General features: G+C 38.5%; 1 protein-coding gene across 7 annotated transcripts in view; it reads left to right on the forward strand.

Moving 5' to 3' along the window:
* TXNDC16 (thioredoxin domain containing 16) overlaps positions 1-17,811 on the forward strand; it is a 137,420-nt gene that overhangs the window by 90,795 nt on the left and 28,814 nt on the right. For all 7 annotated transcript variants that reach the window (XM_082384820.1, XM_082384819.1, XM_082384824.1 and 4 more), the window contains one exon: positions 16,451-16,535. In XM_082384820.1, coding sequence (XP_082240946.1) covers positions 16,451-16,535 — 85 coding nt within the window. The remainder of the gene's footprint in view (positions 1-16,450; positions 16,536-17,811) is intronic.

The following is a 17,811-nucleotide window of genomic DNA, read 5'->3' on the forward strand; positions in this document are numbered from 1 at the left end:
TAGCATTTGTTGTAAAGCTGGTTTGGTGGTGCTGAATTCTCTTAGCTTTTGCTCGTCTGTAAAGGTTTTAATTTCTCCGTCGAATCTGAATGAGATCCTTTCTGGGTAGAGTAATCATGGTTGTAAGTTTTTCCCTTTCATCACTTTAAATATGTCCTGCCACTCCGTTCTGGCTTGCAGAGTTTCTGCTGAAAGATCAGCTGTTAACCTTATGGGGATTCCCTGTATGTTATTTGCTGTTTTTCCCTTGCTGCTTTTAATATTTTTTCTTTGTATTGAATTTTTGATAGTTTGATTAATATGTGTCTTGGCGTGTTTCTCCTTGGATTTATCCTGTATGGGACTCTCTGTGCTTCCTGGACTTGATTGACTATTTCCTTTCCCATATTAGGGAAGTTTTCAACTATAATCTCTTCAAATATTTTCTCAGTCCCTTTCTTTTTCTCTTCTCCTTCTGACACCCCTATAATTCGAATGTTGGTGCATTTAATGTTGTCCCAGAGGTCTCTGAGACTGTCCTCAGTTCTTTTCATTCTTTATTCTGCTCTGCAGTAGTTATTTCCACTATTTTATCTTCCAGGTCACTTATGCGTTCTTCTGCCTCAGTTATTCTGCTATTGATTCCTTCTAGAGAATTTTAAATTTCATTTATTGTGTTGTTCATCGTTGTTTGTTTGCTCTTTAGTTCTTCTAGGTCCTTGTTAAACGTTTCTTGTATTTTTTCCATTCTATTTCCAAGATTTTGGATCATCTTTACTATCATTATTCTGAATTCTTTTTCAGGTAGACTGCCTATTTCCTCTTCATTTGTTTGGTCTGGTGGGTTTTTACCTTGCTCCTTCATCTGCTGTGTGTTTGTCTTCTCATTTTGCTTAACTTACTGTGTTTGGGGGTCTCCTTTTCTCAGGCTGCAGATTTGTAGATCCCGTTGTTTTTGGTGTCTACCCCCAGTGGCTAAGATTGGTTTAGTGGGTTGTGTAGGCTTCCTGGTGGAGGGGACTAGTGCATATGTTTTGGTGTATGAGGCTGGATCTTGTCTTTCTGGTGGGCAGGACCACGTCCAGTGGTGTGTTTTGGGGTGTCTGTGACATTATTATGATTTTAGGCAGCCTCTCTGCTAATGGGTGGGATTATGTTCCTGTCTTGCTAGTTGTTTGGCATAGGGTGTCCAGCACTATAGCTTGCGGGTCGTTGAGTGGAGCTGGGTGTTAGCATTGAGGTGGAGATCTCTGGGAGAGTTTTGCCATTTGATATTACGTGGAGCCAGGGGGTCTCTGATGGAAAAATGGTCTCTTGCCTCTTAGGCAGTTCTAGACTTTTCTCCAGACTCCCTTCAGGTTAGCTGTGGTGCACTAGCCCCCTTCAGGCTGTGTTCATGAAGCCAATCCCAGTCCTCCTCCTGGGATCTGAACTCCGAACCCCGAGCCTCAGCTCCTAGCCCCCACCCACCTCGGCGGATGAGCAGACAAGCCTTTCAGGCTGGTGAGTGCTGGTAGGCACCGATCCTCTGTGTGGAAGTCTCTCCGCTTTGCCCTCTGCACCCGTATTGCTGCACTCTTCTCCATGGCCCGGAAGCTTCCCCCCAGCCCACCACTCGTCTCTGCCTGTGAAGGGGCTTCCTAGTGTGTGGAAACTTTTCCTCCTTCACAGCTCCCTCCCAGAGGTGCAAGTCCTGTCCCTATTCTTTTGTCTCTGTGTTTTCTTTTTTCTTTTGCCCTACCCAGGTATGTAGGGAGTTTCTTGCCTTTTGGGAAGTCTGAGGTCTTCTACCAGTGTTCAGTATGTGTTCTGTAGGAGTTGTTCCACATGTAGATGTATTTGTGATGTATTTGTGGGGAGGAAGTTGATCTCCACATCTTACTCCTCTGCCATCTTGAAGGTCTCTCCGAAAACAATCTTGAGAAAGAAAAATGGAGCTGGAGGAATCAGGCTCCCTGACTTCAAACTATACTACAAAGCTACAGTAATCAAGACAGTGTGGTCCTCCTGGCACAAAAACAGAAATATAGATCAATGGAACAGGATAGAAAGCCCTGAGATAAATGCATGCACATATGGTCATCTTATCTTTGATAAAGTAGGCAAGAGTGTACAATGGAGAAAAGACAGCCTCTTCAATAAGTAGTGCTGGGAAAACTGGACAGCTACCTGTAAAAAATGAAGTTAGAACACTCCCTAACACCATACACAAAAATAAACTCAAAATGGATTAAAGACCTAAATGTAAGGCCAGACACTATAAAACTCTTAGAGGAAAACATAGGCAGAACACTCTATGACATAAATCACAGCAGAATCTTTTTTGACCCACCTCCTAGAGAAATGGAAATAAAAACAAACATAAACAAGTGGCACCTAATGAAACTTAAAAGCTTTTGCACAGCAATGGAAACCATAAAAAAGATGAAAAGAGAACCCTTATAATGGGAGAAAATATTTGCAAATGAAGCAACTGACAAAGGATTAATCTCCAAAATATACACACAACTCATGCAGCTCAATATCAAAAAAACAAACAACCCAATCCAAAAATGAGCAGAGGACCTACATAGACATTTCTCCAAAGAAGATATACAGATTGCCAACAAACAGATGAAAGGATGCTCAACATCACTAATCATTAGAGAAATGCAAATCAAAACTACAATGAGGTATCACCTCACACCAGTCAGAATGGACATCATCAAAAAAATCTACAAACAATAAATGCTGGAGAGGGTGTGGAGAAAAGGGAACCCTCTTGCAGTGTTGGTGGGAATGTAAACTGATACAGCCACTATGGAGGACAGTATGGAGGTTCCTTAAAAAACTAAAAATAGAACTACCGTATGACCCAGCAATCCCACTACTTGGCATATACCCTGAGAAAACCATAATTCAAAAAGAGTCATGTACCACAGTGTTCATTGCAGCACTATTTACAATAGCCAGGACGTGGAAGCAACCTAAGTGTCTATCGACAGATGAATGGATAAAGAAGATGTGGCACTTATATAGAATGGAATATTACTCAGCCATAAACAGAAATGAAAATGAGTTATTTGTAGTGAGGTAGATGGTCCTAGAGGCTGTCATACAGAGTGAAGTAAGTCAGAAAGAGAGAAACAAATACTGTATGCTAACACATATATATGGAATCTAAGAAAAAAAATGGTTCTGTTGAACCTAGGGGCAGGACAGGAATAAAGACACAGCTGTAGAGAATGGACTTGAGGACACAGGAAGGGGGAAGTGTAAACTGGGATGAAGTTAAGAGAGTAGCATTGACTACATACACTACCAAATGTAAAATAGATAGCTACTGGGAAGCAGCTGCATTGCACAGGGAGATCAGCTCGGTGCTTTGTGACCACCTAGAGGGGTGGGATAAGGAGGGTGGGAGGGAGATGCAAGAGTGAAGCGATATGGGGATATACATATGCATAGAGCTGATTCACTTTGTTATACAGCAGAAACCAACACAACATTGTAAAGCAATTATACTCCAATAAAGATGTTAAAAATTATTTTATTGAAGTATAGTTGATTTACAATGTTGTGTTAATTTCAGCTGTACAGCAGAGTGACTCAGTAATACATATATATTCTTTTTCATATTCTTTTCCATTATGGTTTATCACAGGATATTGAATATAGTTCCCTGTGCTATACAGTAGGACCTTATTGTTTATCCATCCTATATATGATAGTTTGTGTCTGTTAATCCCAAACTCCCAATCCTTCCCTCCCACACACTCCTCCCCCACTTGGCAACCACAAGTCTCTTCTCCATGTCTGTGAGTCTGTTTCTGCTTTTGTAGATATGTTCATTTGTGTTGTATTTTAGATTCCACATATAAGTGATATCATATGATATTTGTCTTTTACCTTCTGACTGACTTTGCTTAGTATGATAATCTCTAGGTCCATCCATGTTGCTACAAATGCATTTTTTCATTCTTTTTTATGGCTGAATAGTATTCCATTGTGTGTGTGTGTGTGTGTGTGTGTGTGTGTGTGTGTGTGTGTGTATATCTCACTCCTTCTTCCTCCATTCATCCTTCAATGGATATTTAGGTTGTTTCCATGTCTTGGCTATTGTGAATAGTGCTGCTGTGAACATAGGGGTGCTTGTATCTTTTCGAATTATAGTTATGTCTGGGTATATGCCCAGGAGTAGGATTGCTGGATCATATTGCAACTCTATTTTTAGTTTCTTGAGCGACCTCCATACTGTTTTCCATAATGGCTGCACCAATTTACATTCCCACCAACAGTCTAAGAGGGTTCCCCTTTCTCAACACCCTCTCCAACGTTTATTATTTTTAGACTTTTTAATGATGGCCATTCTGACTGGTGTGTGGTGGTACCTCATTGTAGTTTTGATTTGCATTTCTCTAATAATTAGCGATGATGAGCATCTTTTCATGTCCCTATTTGCCATCTGTATGTCTTCTTTGGAGAAGTGTCTATTTAGGTGTTCTGCCCATTTTTTGATTGGGTTTTTTGCTTTTTTTGTTATTGAGTTGTGTGAGCTGTTTATATATTTTTGAAATTAAGTCCTTGTCGGTCACATCATTTGCAAATATTTTCTCCCAGTCTGTAGGTTGTCTTTTTGTTTTGTTTATGGTTTCCTTTGCTGTATAGAAGCTTGTAAGTTTGACTAGGTCCCATTTGTTTATTTTTGCTTTCATTTCCATTGCCTTGGGTGACTGAACTAAGAAAATGAATTCATTTTATATTTAATTTCAAATTAATGTTTTTGCTTTCAGCTTTGATACAGTGCTTACAGCAATTAGTTTTACTTTTTTTTTTAACATAGTATCATTGGCTATAGTGTTCTTTTAATATTACAACTTCCCTATTCTTAAACTCCTATTCTTTATTTTTTTTTTTTTCTGTCCTTCATAAGACTGTGTCTTTCAGTAAATTTTAAAGAAAGAGTACACAGGGCATTTTTTCTGACCAATGGTATTACTTGGAATGTTATTCTCTTGGCTTTGGAGAGGGATGGCCTCTCCAAAACCTGGGTAGCAAAACCCTTAGTGTTTTCCTTATCATGTCGACTGAAAAAAACTGCAACACATGAGAGTTGTGAGTTAAGCTTTATTTGAGGCAAAATGAGGACTATAGCCTGGGAGACAGCATCTCAGATAGCTCTGAGGAACTGCTCCAAAGAGGTAGGGGGTAGTCAGTATATACGTAACTGTGGTGAAGGGGATACATGCAGTCAAGGACATATTTTGGCAAAGGATTGCTGCTAGTCACAAGAAGGTTGTTGCTAGTCACGAGGAGCAGATGTCTCTGTTAATGATTTTAGTGCTGCTTTTCTAGGTAAGAGAAGATGCAAGAAACTGGGCCCATAAAATCTCCTGAAAATAGCTGGCTATCTGAAGGCCTGTTCTGCCAGTTTTTCCCAGAGCACAGAGTGCTTCATTATTAATCTCACCCTGAACTCCTTTCAGGGTGTGTTGAAGGTTGGTGACTGCAGTGGCTAGTGACCTCATCCTTGCAGAGGTAGATGGCAAGTAACAATTTTTAGTTGGCAATCTCATGCTTACTCTTTCCATTTATGTAGCAAACTTCCCTCCTTTTTATTTTTCTTTTATTTAAGATGGATTTCAAATTCTGAATGAAATATCTTAAGGATATTTGTATGGGAAGAAGATCCCCAAAGTCTAGCATTATAATTTTATTTAGTAGATACTATTAAGTACTTATTAAATTTTGCTTTCTACAAATTACTGCCTAGTGATTTTCCCCTTCTACTTTGTCTTCAAAAATTTTTTAAATAAAAGCCAAAAGAACTCACTAGAAAGAAATAAAAGGAATGTTAACGTGTGCAATGTGGCTTACCATCTTAGAGGGCAAAATCCAGATGGCATAACCTTCTAATTTGTATTCTCTCTATGAAAAATCATGAAGTAAATGACTCTGTGTTTTACTCCGTCTTTCCCTTTCTCATGTTTTTGCACCCACAGTTGACTTTGTTTTCTACCTACCTCAAGTGCCTGGTGTCCTGAAGTTCTCATTTATTATTTACACTGGGCCTCCTTCCAAAAAGAATTAGTCTTCAGATAATAAAAAGCACAAATACAATAAAATCATTAAAATAAGGATAAGAGTTAAGCAATAAAAGTAGGGGATAATTATGTAGAATACCTAGAAACACTGCGGTTGATCATAAAACTTAACCCTGAGCAATCTGGTAGCAAATAGAAACAGAAAGATAAAATTTTTGCCAATTTATTATCATTATACAATAAATGGCACAATACAAGTTAGGGTGCTGAGTCACCCATAGACAAACTATTTCTCTGATTGTACATGCTGAGAGGAATTTTTCACATATGTATATATACATGTATATTTTATTTAGAGATCAACATAAGGAGCAGTGTACTTGATCATACTTCTGTACAAATGATGATAAAATTTACATGTAGTTATCTCTCAACAGAAGTCAAAAGCATAATGTTAAAGTATATAAAGGTGGTCTGGTGTGCCAGAATGATGTAATCTGGATATGATGCTTTTTAATTATTTTACTGGATTGATTGCTTCTAAGCCTTTTAAGTCAGGTATTAGCTCCTCTTCCTGTTTTTGTTTTTTGCAGACAATCATATGATAGTTGCTGGATTTTCAACATGTATTGGATGAGAAAACATATAACAATAAAAGGCTCTTATAATCCATTAACATTTTTATGTACATTTGGATTTTATTCATAAACGCTAACTACTAACATTTGCTGATCACTTATTTTGTATCAGATATTAATTTGTTGTTCATATAGATACTAATGGTTTGAAGAATAATGTGAGTTCCATGAGGGGTGAAATGTCTCTTTTATCTACTGGTGTATCTTTCAGGCCCCTCTACTAGAAAGTTACTACTTTTTGCTTTGTAGTTAATAAATATCTTGTAGGGATATAGTTTAAAACTCTGTAAATGTCCTGTTTCTCATTTTACTTTTGCACAGCAGTTTTACAATTCACTGCCTGCAAGAGGTATTACTATGACAGTTGCCAAGTGGGAGATTTCTAACTCCATTATTCCTTCTACCTTTATTAGTTGGCATACTACTCATTTGTTTGTTTATCAGTATGGATGGCTGAGTTCTTATTTTATTCAGTGCATTATAATCAGTTACTATCATTAGATTGCTCAGGTTATCCTAGATGGATTTGGTCAGTGGGAGCCTTTCACTCTGACTATTATGTCCTTTTTTTTTTTCATTTCCGTCCTGGGTACCTATGACCTTTTGACATGTCGCCATTATTTTTTGAAAATGTCCTTTTGTCACATGATGTTCCTAGCCCCATTCCTAGAATCAGACAATTCTCCAAGGAGTCCAGTTTCCTTTTAGTGGGACATTGAATTTAGAAACCAAGATCTAGGGGTTAGGAATATTTTAGTAATGGGGGTGTTCTTGCCTCTCAACTCTTTTGCTGACAGAGCTAAAATATAGATGTATCTGTATGTGTATAAATATAACTGTAATAAAATGTGACAGTGGAAAAAAACAGTATTGCTAAATTAATGTATTTATTTATTTTTAACATCTTTATTGGAGTATAATTGCTTTACAATGGTGTGTTAGTTTCTGCTTTATAAAAAAGTGAATCAGCTATACATATACATATATCCCCATATCTCTTCCCTTTTGTGTCTTCCTTCCTCCCACCCTTCCTATCCCACCCCTCTGGGCGGTCACAAAGCACTGAGCTGATCTCCCTGTGCTATGCAGCTGCTTCCCACCAGCTATCAGTTTTACATTTGGTAGTGTATATATCTCCATGCCACTCTCACTCGGTCCCAGGTTACCCTTCCCCCTCCCCGTGTCCTCAAGTCCATTCTCTAGTAGGTCTGCGTCTTTATTCCCATCTTGCCCCTAGGTTCTTCATGACCATTTTTTTTTTTTTTTAGATTCCATATATATGTGTTAGCATACAGTATTTGTTTTTCTGACTTACTTCACTCTATATGACAGACTCTAGGTCCATCCACCTCACTACAAATAACTCAATTTCGTTTCTTTTTATGCCTGAGTAATACTCCATTGTATATATGTGCCACGTCTTCTTTATCCATTCATCTGTCGATGGACACTTAGGTTGCTTCCACATCCTGGCTATTGTAAATAGAGCTGCAATGAACATTTTGGTACATGACTCTTTTTGAATTATGGTTTTCTCAGGGTATATGTCCAGTAGTGGGATTCCTGGGTTGTACGGTAGTTCTATTTTTAGTTTTTTAAGGAACCTCCATACTGTTCTCCATAGTGGCTGTATCAATTTACATTCCCACCAACAGTGCAAGAGGGTTCCCTTTTCTCCACACCCTCTCCAGCATTTATTGTTTCTAGATTTTTTGATGATGGCCATTCTGACCAGTGTGAGATGATATCTCATTGTAGTTTTGATTTGCATTTCTCTAATGATTAATGATGTTGAGCATTCTTTCATGTGTTTGTTGGCAATCTGTATATCTTCTTTGGAGAAATGTCTATTTAGGTCTTCTGCCCATTTTGGATTGGGTTGTTTGTTTTTTTGTTATTGAGCTGCATGAGCTGCTTGTAAATTTTGGAGATTAATCCTTTGTCAGTTGCTTCATTTGCAAATATTTTCTCCCATTATAAGGGTTCTCTTTTCATCTTTTTTATGGTTTCCTTTGCTGTGCAAAAGCTTTTAATTTTCATTATGTCCCATTTGTTTATTTCTGTTTTTATTTCCATTTCTCTAGGAGGTGAGTCAAAAAGGATCTTGCTGTGATTTATGTCATAGAGTGTTCTGCCTATGTTTTCCTCTAAGAGTTTTATAGTGTCTGGCCTTACATTTAGGTCTTTAATCCATTTTGAGTTTATTTTTGTGTATGGTGTTAGGGAGTGTTCTAATTTCATTCTTTTACATGTAGCTGTCCAGTTTTCCCAGCACCACTTATTGAAGAGGCTGTCTTTTCTCCATTGTATATTCTTGCCTTCTTTATCAAAAATAAGATAACCATATGTGTGTGGGTTTATCTCAGGGCTTTCTATCAGTTCCATTAATGTATATTTCTGTTTTTGTGCCAGTACTATACTGTCTTGATTACTGTAGCTTTCTAGTATAGTCTGCAGTCAGGGAGCCTGATTCCTCCATCTCTGTTTTCTTTCTCAGTATCGCTTTGGCTATTTGGGGTCTTTTGTGTTTCCATACAAATTGTGAAATTTTTTGTTCTAGTTCTGTGAAAAATGCCAGTGGTAGTTTGATAGGGATTGCATTGAATCTGTAGATTGCGTTGGGTAGTATGGTCATTTTCACAATGTTCATTCTTCCAATCCAAGAACATGGTATATCTCTCCATCTGTTTGTATCATCTTTAATGTCTTTCATAGTGTCTTATAGTTTTCTGCCTACAGGTCTTTTGTCTCCTTAGGTAGGTTTATTCCTAGGTATTTTATTCTTTCTGTTGCAATGGTAAATGGGAGTGTTTCCTTAATTTCACTTTCAGATTTTTCATCATTAGTGTCTAGGAATGCAAGAGATTTCTGTGCATTAATTTTGTATCCTGCTACTTTAGCAAATTTGTTGATTAGCTCTAGTCGTTTTCTGGTAGCATCTTCAGGATTCTCTATGTGTGGTATCATGTCATCTGCAAACAGTGACAGTGTTACTTCTTCTTTTCTGATTTGGATTTCTTTTATTTCTTTTTCTTCTCGAATTGCTGTGGCTAAAACTTCCAAAACAATGTTGAATAATAGTGGTGAGAGTGGGCAACCTTGTGTTGTTCCTGATCTTAGAGGAAATGCTTTCAGTTTTTCACCATTGAGGATGTTGGCTGTGGGTTTGTCATATATGGCCTTTATTATGTTGAGGTAAGTTCCCTCTATGCCTACTTTCTGGAGGGTTTTTATCATAAATGGGTGTTGAATTTTGTTGAAAGCTTTTTCTGCATCTATTGAGATGATCATATGGTTTTTATTCTTCAATTTGTTAATATGGTGTATCACATTGATTGATTTGCATATATTGAAGAATCCTTTCATTCCTGGGATAAACCCCACGTGATCATGGTGTATGATCCTTTTAATGTGCTGCTGGATTCTGTTTCCTAGTATTTTGCTGAGGATTTTTGCATCTATGTTCATCAGTGATATTGGCCTGTAGTTTTCTTTCGTTGTGACATCCTTGTCTGGTTTTGGTATCAGGGTGATGGTGGCCTTGTAGAATGAGTTTGGGAGTGTTCCTTCTTCTGCTATATTTTGGAAGAGTTTGAGAAGGATAGGTGTTAGCTCTTCTCTAAATGTTTGATAGAATTCGCCTGTGAAGCCATCTGGTCCTGGGCTTTTGTTTGTTGGAAGATTTTTAATCACAGTTTCAATTTCAGTGCTTGTGATTGGTCTGTTTATATTTTCTGTTTCTTACTGGTTCATTCTCGGAAGGTTGTGCTTTTCTAAATATTTGTCCATTTCTTCCAGGTTGTCTGTTTTATTGGCATATAGTTGCTTGTACTAATCTCTCATGATTCTTTGTATTTCTGCAGTGTCAGTTGTTACTTCTCCTTTTTCATTTCTAATTGTATTGATTTGAGTCTTTTCCCTCTTTTTCTTGATGAGTCTGGCTAATGGTTTATCAATTTTGTTTATTTTCTCAAAGAACCAGCTTTTAATTTTATTGATCTTTGTTATTGTTTTCTTTGTTTTTGTTTCATTTATTTCTGCTCTAATTTTTATGATTTCTTTCCTTCTGCTAACTTTGGGTTTTGTTTGTTCTTCTTTCTCTAGTTCCTTTAGGTGTAAGGTTAGAGTGTTTATTTGAGATTTTTCTTGTTTCTTGAGGTAGGCTTGTATAGCTATAAACTTCCCTCTTAGAACTGATTTTGCTGCATCCCATAGGTTTTGGGTCATCGTGTTTTCATTGTCATTTGTTTCTAGGTATTTTTTTGATTACCTCTTTGATTTTTTCAGTGATCTCTTGGTTATTTAGTAGTGTATTGTTTAGCCTCCATGTGTTTGTATTTTTTACAGATTTTTTCCTGTAATTGATATCTAGTCTCATAGCGTTGTGGTCAGAAAAGATACTTGATACGATTTCAATTTTCTTAAATTTACCAAGGCTTCATCTGTGACCCAAGATATGGTCTATCCTGGAGAATGTTCCATGCGCACTTGAGAAAAATGTGTATTCTGTTGTTTTTGGGTGGAATGTCCTATAAATATCAATTAAGTCCATCTTGTTTAATGTATCATTTAAAGCTTGTGTTTATTTATTTATTTTCATTATGGATGATCTGTCCATTGGTGAAAGTGGAGTGTTAAAGTCCCCTACGATGATTGTGTTAATGTCGCTTTCCCCTTTTACGGCTGTTAGCATTTGCCTTATGTATTGAGGTGCTCCTATGTTGGGTGCATAAATATTTACAATTGTTATATCTTCTTCTTGGATTGATCCCTTGATCATTATGTAGTGTCTTTCCTTGTTTCTTGTAATAGTCTTTGTTTTAAAGTCTATTTTGTCTGATATTAAAATTGCTACTCCAGCTTTCTTTGGTTTCCATTTGCATGGAATATCTTTTTCCATCCCCTCAGTTTCAGTCTGTATGTGTCCCTAGGTCTGAAGTGGGTCTCTTGTAGACAGCATATATATGGGTCTTGTTTTTGTATCCATTCAGCCAGTCTATGTCTTTTGGTTGGAGCATTTAATCCATTTACATTTAAGGTAATTATTGATATGTATGTTCCTATTACCATTTTCTTAATTGTTTTGGGTTTGTTATTGTAGGTCTTTTCCTTCTCCTGTGTTTCCTGCCTAGAGAAGTTCCTTTAGCATTTGTTGTAAAGCTGGTTTGGTGGTGCTGAATTCTCTTAGCTTTTGCTTGTCTGTAAAGGTTTTAATTTCTCCATCGAATGTGAATGAGCTCCTTGCTGGGTAGAGTAATCTTGGTTGTAGGTTTTTCCCTTTCTTCACTTTGAATATGTCCTGCCAGTCTCTTCTGGCTTGCAGAGTTTCTGCTGAAGGATCAGCTATTAACCTTGTGGGGATTCCCTTGTATATTAGTTGTTGTTTTTCCCTTGCTGCTTTTAATATTTTTTCTTTGTATTTAGTTTTTGATAATTTGATTGATACGTGTCTTGGCGTGTTTCTCCTTGGATTTATCTTGTATGGGACCCTCTGCGCTTCCTGGACTTGATTAACTATTTCCTTTCCCATATTAGGGAAGTTTTCAACTATAATCTCTTCAAATATTTTCTCAGTTCCTTTCTTTTTCTCTTCTCCTTCTGACACCCCTATAATTCGAATGTTGGTGCATTTAATGTTGTCCCAGAAGTCTCTGAGACTGTCCTCAATTCTTTTCATTCTTTATTGTGCTCTGCAGTAGTTATTTCCACTATTTTATCTTCCAGGTCACTTATGCGTTCTTCTGCCTCAGTTATTCTGCTATTGATTCCGTCTAGAGAATTTTTAATTTCATTTATTGTGTTGTTCTTGATTGTTTGTTTATTGTTTAGTTCTTCTAGGTCCTTGTTAAACATTTCTTGTATTTTCTCCATTCTGTTTCCAAGATTTTGGATCATCTTTACTATCATTATTCTGCATTCTTTTTCAGGTAGAGTGCCTATTTCCTCTTCATTTGATTGGTCTGGTGGGTTTTTACCTTGCTCCTTCATCTGCTGTGTGTTTCTCTGTCTTCTCATTTCGCTTAACTTACTGTGTTTGCAGTCTCCTTTTTGCAGTCTGCAGCTTCGTAGATCCTGTTGTTTTTGGTGTCTGCCCCCAGTGACTAAGGTTGGTTTAGTGGGTTGTGTAGGCTTCCTGGTGGAGGGGACTAGTGCCTTTGTTCTGTTGGATGAGGCTGGATCTTGTCTTCCTGGTGAGCAGATCCGCGTCTGGTGGTGTGTTTTAGGGTGTCTGTGACCTTATTCTGATTTTAGGCAGCCTCTCTGCTAATGGGTGGGGTTGTGTTTCTGTCTTGCTAGTTGTTTGGCATAGGGTGTTCAGCACTGGAGCTTGCTGGTCGTTGAGTGGAGCTGGGTCTTGGCGTTGAGATGGAGATCTCTGGGAGATTTTCGCTGTTTGATATTACGTGGAGCTGGGAGGTCTCTGGTGGACCAGTGTCCTCAACTTGGCTTCCCCACCTCAGAGGCACAGGCCTGACGTCCGTTTGGAGCACCAAGACCCTGTCATCCACCCGAAAAAGAGAAAAAGGGAAAAAAATATATATATATATTGTTGCTCCCAAATCCACCTCCTCAATTTGGGGTGCTTTGTTGTCTATTCAGGTATTCCACAGATGCAGGGTACATCAAGTTGATTGTGGAGATTTAATCTGCTGCTCCTGAGGCTGCTGGGAGAGATTCCCCTTTCTCTTCTTTGTTCGCACAGCTCCTGGGGTTCAGCTTTGGATTTGTCCCTGCCTCTGTGTGTAGGTCGCCTGAGGGCGTCTATTCTTCGCTCAGACAGGACGGGGTTAAAGGAGCAGCGGATTAGGGGGCTCTGACTCACTCAGGCCGGGGGTAGGGAGGGGTACGGATGCGGGGCGAGCCTGCGGCGGCAGAGTCCAGCGTGACGTTACAGCAGCCTGAGGCGCGCCCTGCATTCTCCCGGGGAAGTTGTCCCTGGATCATGGGACCCTGGAAGTGGCGGGCTGCACAGGTTCCCGGGAGGGGCGGTATGGCTAGTGACCTGTGCTCGCACACAGGCTTCTTGGTGGCGGCAGCAGCAGCCTTAGTGTCTCATGCCCGTCTCTGGGGTCCGTGCTGATAGCCGCGGCTCCCGCTCGTGTCTGGAGCTCTTTTAAGCGGCGCTCTTAATCCCCTCACCTCGTGGACCATGAAACAAAGAGGCAAGAAAAAGTCTCTTGCCTGTTCGGCAGCTCCAGACCTTTTCCCGGACTCCCTCCCGGCTAGCTGTGGCGCACTAACCCCTTCAGGCTGTGTTTACGCCGACAACCCCAGTCCTCTCCCTGCGATCCGACTGAAGCCCGAGCCTCAGTTCCCAGCCCCCGCCCGCCCCGGCGGGTGAGCAGACAGGCCTCTCGGGCTGGTGAGTGCTGGTCGGCACCGATCCTCTGTGCGGGAATCTCTCCGCTTTGCCCTCCGCACCCCTGTGGCTGCGCTCTCCTCCGTGGCTCTGAAGCTTCCCCCCTCTGCCACCCGCAGTCTCTGCCCGCGAAGGGGCTTTTTAGTGTGTGGAAACCTTTCCTCCTTCACAGCTCCCTCCCACTGGTGCAGGTCCCGTCCCTATTCTTTCGTCTCTGTTTTTCCTTTTTCCTTTTGCCCTACCCAGGTACGTGGGGAGTTTCTTGCCTTTTGGGAGGTCTGGGGTCTTCTGCTTGCGTTCAGTAGGTGTTCTATAGGAGCTGTTCCACGTGTAGATGTATTTCTGATGTATTTGTGGGGAGGAAGGTGATCTCCACGTCTTACTCTTCGCCATCTTGAAGCTCCTAAAGTATTTATTTTATGCAATTAAAATATGTTTAAAGTTAAAACAGCTAAATATTGTAAGTCACCGTTAATATTAAACCTCAAGTATATTTATAGTGGTTTAAAAAACTTCTTATTTAGATAACTGATTTTTTCCTCATATTTGGGTTGCCATATATTCTGACATATATGCAGTTTTCACCAAGGAGGAGAATGTGCCTGGTTTCAGATATTCAAAGGAGAATTTACACTTTGATTTAGTGGGAATGGATATGCAACTGAGGTCTACAGTCTTAAATGCTCCCATTCCCCAAGGAACTTAGACTTATGTACAAGTGGTTTCATGCAGAGCCTTGCAAGAAACATATTCATGAGTTTAGAGTCTTCTTCATGAGGAAATTATATGGGAATATTAGTGTAATTTTCTTATCAAAAAAGAAGAAGCTAAAACAGATTCCATTATGTCATTGCTTTAGATAACAATCATCAATTATTGATCAGAATTTAGAGAAATTTCTCTTAGAAATGAAAGTACAGCACTCAGTTCTTTCTAGTTGCCTAGTTTTCTTATGAATCTTTTCTACTTTGGTATAGCACAGGCTAAAGAAAATATTTTCATGGGTTACTCATTTCTCATGAAATTTATGATTAGAAATGAGCTCTCAGTGCTGCCTGCTGGTGGATTTTGCCACTCTAGTAAGCTGGCTTTCCTACAGTGTTTCTCAGTCTAGTGGAAAGTATGCATCGTTTTTAAAGAAAACAATCTTGTGGTTACCCAGTGTTAACAGTGTTGACGCTCACATCACGAATATAGTGCAGACTACTAAGGTACAGATCTTTTGGGTTCAGCATACCCAGACCTCTAGGTGCTTTATGATTCAATTCTTCCATCATAGTTTTTCTATTTCAACTGCTATGAACCTTTTGTGCAGCGAGCTGAGCTATCATCTGGCTTTCAATTGTCAAGAATACATCATTTATATCAGTCTACCTTTGCTCTTTTCTCATTAGTCTACAACTGTTTAATTCAGACTTGCTTCTTGGTTATAAGGTCCAGAATATGCTATTCTTTATGAAAATGTATTCAGAAACCTACAGAGATAATAGTTCTTATTTTGAATATGTATATCATAACAAATGGGAAAAGACTGATACACAAATTAATCAAAGTTTAAAAGTAACAAAAACACATTACAGAAAATACAGAAAATAAAAGAAGAAGATAACAAATCCCTCATAATTATAGAACCCTAACACAGACACTGTTAGAGGACTAGAATTTCCAGTCTTCTATTTTTTCTATGCATATGAGCACTTTTAGATTTTGTGGTTATAATGTGTGTATCATTTCACTTACCTGCTTTTCTTTCCAGGCTACATATAGGACAGTTGTCTCCATTTACCTTGCCTTAGGAGTAGATCAAAAAGCAACCAATATTTATTTACTAAATCTGTATGATTAGAATCCTATAAATCTTATAAATTACAGTTGACCCTTGAAAACGAGGGGGTTAGGGGTGCTGACCCCCTGCACAGTTGAAAATCCCCAGACTGCTGTCTCTGCCTCAAAAATAAAGGAATTGATAAATGACCCACCCAAGGGCAGGAAGCTCAGTTTGGATAGAATTAGGACTCAAACTCTACTTCTTTTGATTCCGCATATTGTGATCTCTTGAACACAGTTGAACACATACTTTTCCCCACACTTAGTTAGTTCAAAGGTCTGTTAAATGAAAATACAGGTACTATATTTATTGAAAAAAATTCATGTATAAAGTGGGCCCATGCAGGTCAAACTCGTGTTGTTCAAGGGTCAACTGTACATTTGGAGTACATTTATTTACAGAACCAGAATTGTATTACATCAATGTACATTTCTGTAGTAATCAAATGTTATAAAAAGAACACAGATATATTTTAGAACCAATAAGGTATGTAAGGTCTGAACTTAAACATCTTTATAATTAGTGAATAATTAAGCACTATCATCTGTAAACATGTTTGTCAGTTGAATAGCATACATAACTTGAAAGGTTTCAGATTTTTAACTTGTTTGTGTATTTATAGCAAAAGAAGAGTTCACGGAAGCAGGAAACTACCTAAAAGGATATGTTATCACAGGAATTTATTCTGAAGAAGATGTTTTGACACTGTAAGTCTGTTGGTCTTCTAATTTTAGGGAGGAAGAAGTTTGCAAAATAATATATTGTTTGTCTTTACACAGTTGATGAAGGAAAATAGGGCAGCAACATAACTAAATTTTTAATTTCCTTCTGGGCAGATCTGGGAAGTACTACTTGGCTATTTAGAATTTTTAGATATTCAAAATTCTTCTTTAGGCTAGAGGCCCTCATGGGGCAACATTGGATTCATACTACTTCATCTTCCTGTAAAAGTTTTCCTCTTTGGATTCTATTACCTGCGATAAATTCTTTTCAGTTGTCATAGTTTTTTGAGGAATTTTATTTCTTGAGTGTCTGGGTTTTGATTTGCCACCAAGGTACATAAAAATCAGTTTTTCTGTATTTCTCGCAGAGTTTTAGGTGACGAACTGATAGTTCTACTTAATTTTGTTATTGCAGACATACACTTAAGCAGTGCTTTTTTTAGCCACTTAAGTTGCTTTATTTGTAGAATTCGGGGTTCCTGTGAACTATCAAATATTTCAGTTGCTGTGGAATGAAGGACTGAACTGAAAATTTGGAAATTATGAATACATATTACGTTCTACACTTATGACTCATCTTCAGATGCACGTGGAGTTAATAAGCCCCAGTTTGTGTTTATTACCCTCTGACTATATTATTCCTCATTGTCATTTCTGAGCTTAAATCTTTCATCCTAAATACTGGTGACACATGCTTTTGATGATCGAGCTCCATGAAATCAGTGATTTTTTAAAAGTGAATACAGAACTCCAGATCTTTAGGGAATATGAGACCTGTTCACCTGACACATGGACAGTCACCCACTCTCTTCTAGACCAGTAGTTTTCAGAGTATGTTTCGTTTATAACCAACTGGTTATATTACCAACAGGTAATCTGAAGACTGGGCTTTCTACTAATGCTTATAATATTATAATGTCTATACTTTTGTTTTAGCATGAATTAAGTTTTTACATGATATAAATGTGACTACATCACTGGTAATTTCACACAAGGCATTTTTTTCCTATTTAGTGATTTTCTTTGAAGTTTAGTTAGCAAAAGTAGTGGTAGGAGGGAGCAGATTTGGGCTGTGTTTCAGTGGAGAGAGCACAAACTCTGTATCTGGAATACCTCAGTGTGAATTCTGTCTCTGCTGTTTACCGCTCTTTCATCATCAGTAAACAGAGGGTTATAGGGCTGTTCTGACGGTTAAATAAAGACTTAACTAGAAGCACCTGGTATAGTGCCTGGCAAATAACAGGCCCATTCTCATAAATGC

Source organism: Balaenoptera borealis (assembly GCF_965194805.1).
Source record: "Balaenoptera borealis genome assembly, chromosome: 3".
In the NCBI taxonomy this organism is placed as follows: Eukaryota; Metazoa; Chordata; class Mammalia; order Artiodactyla; family Balaenopteridae; genus Balaenoptera; species Balaenoptera borealis.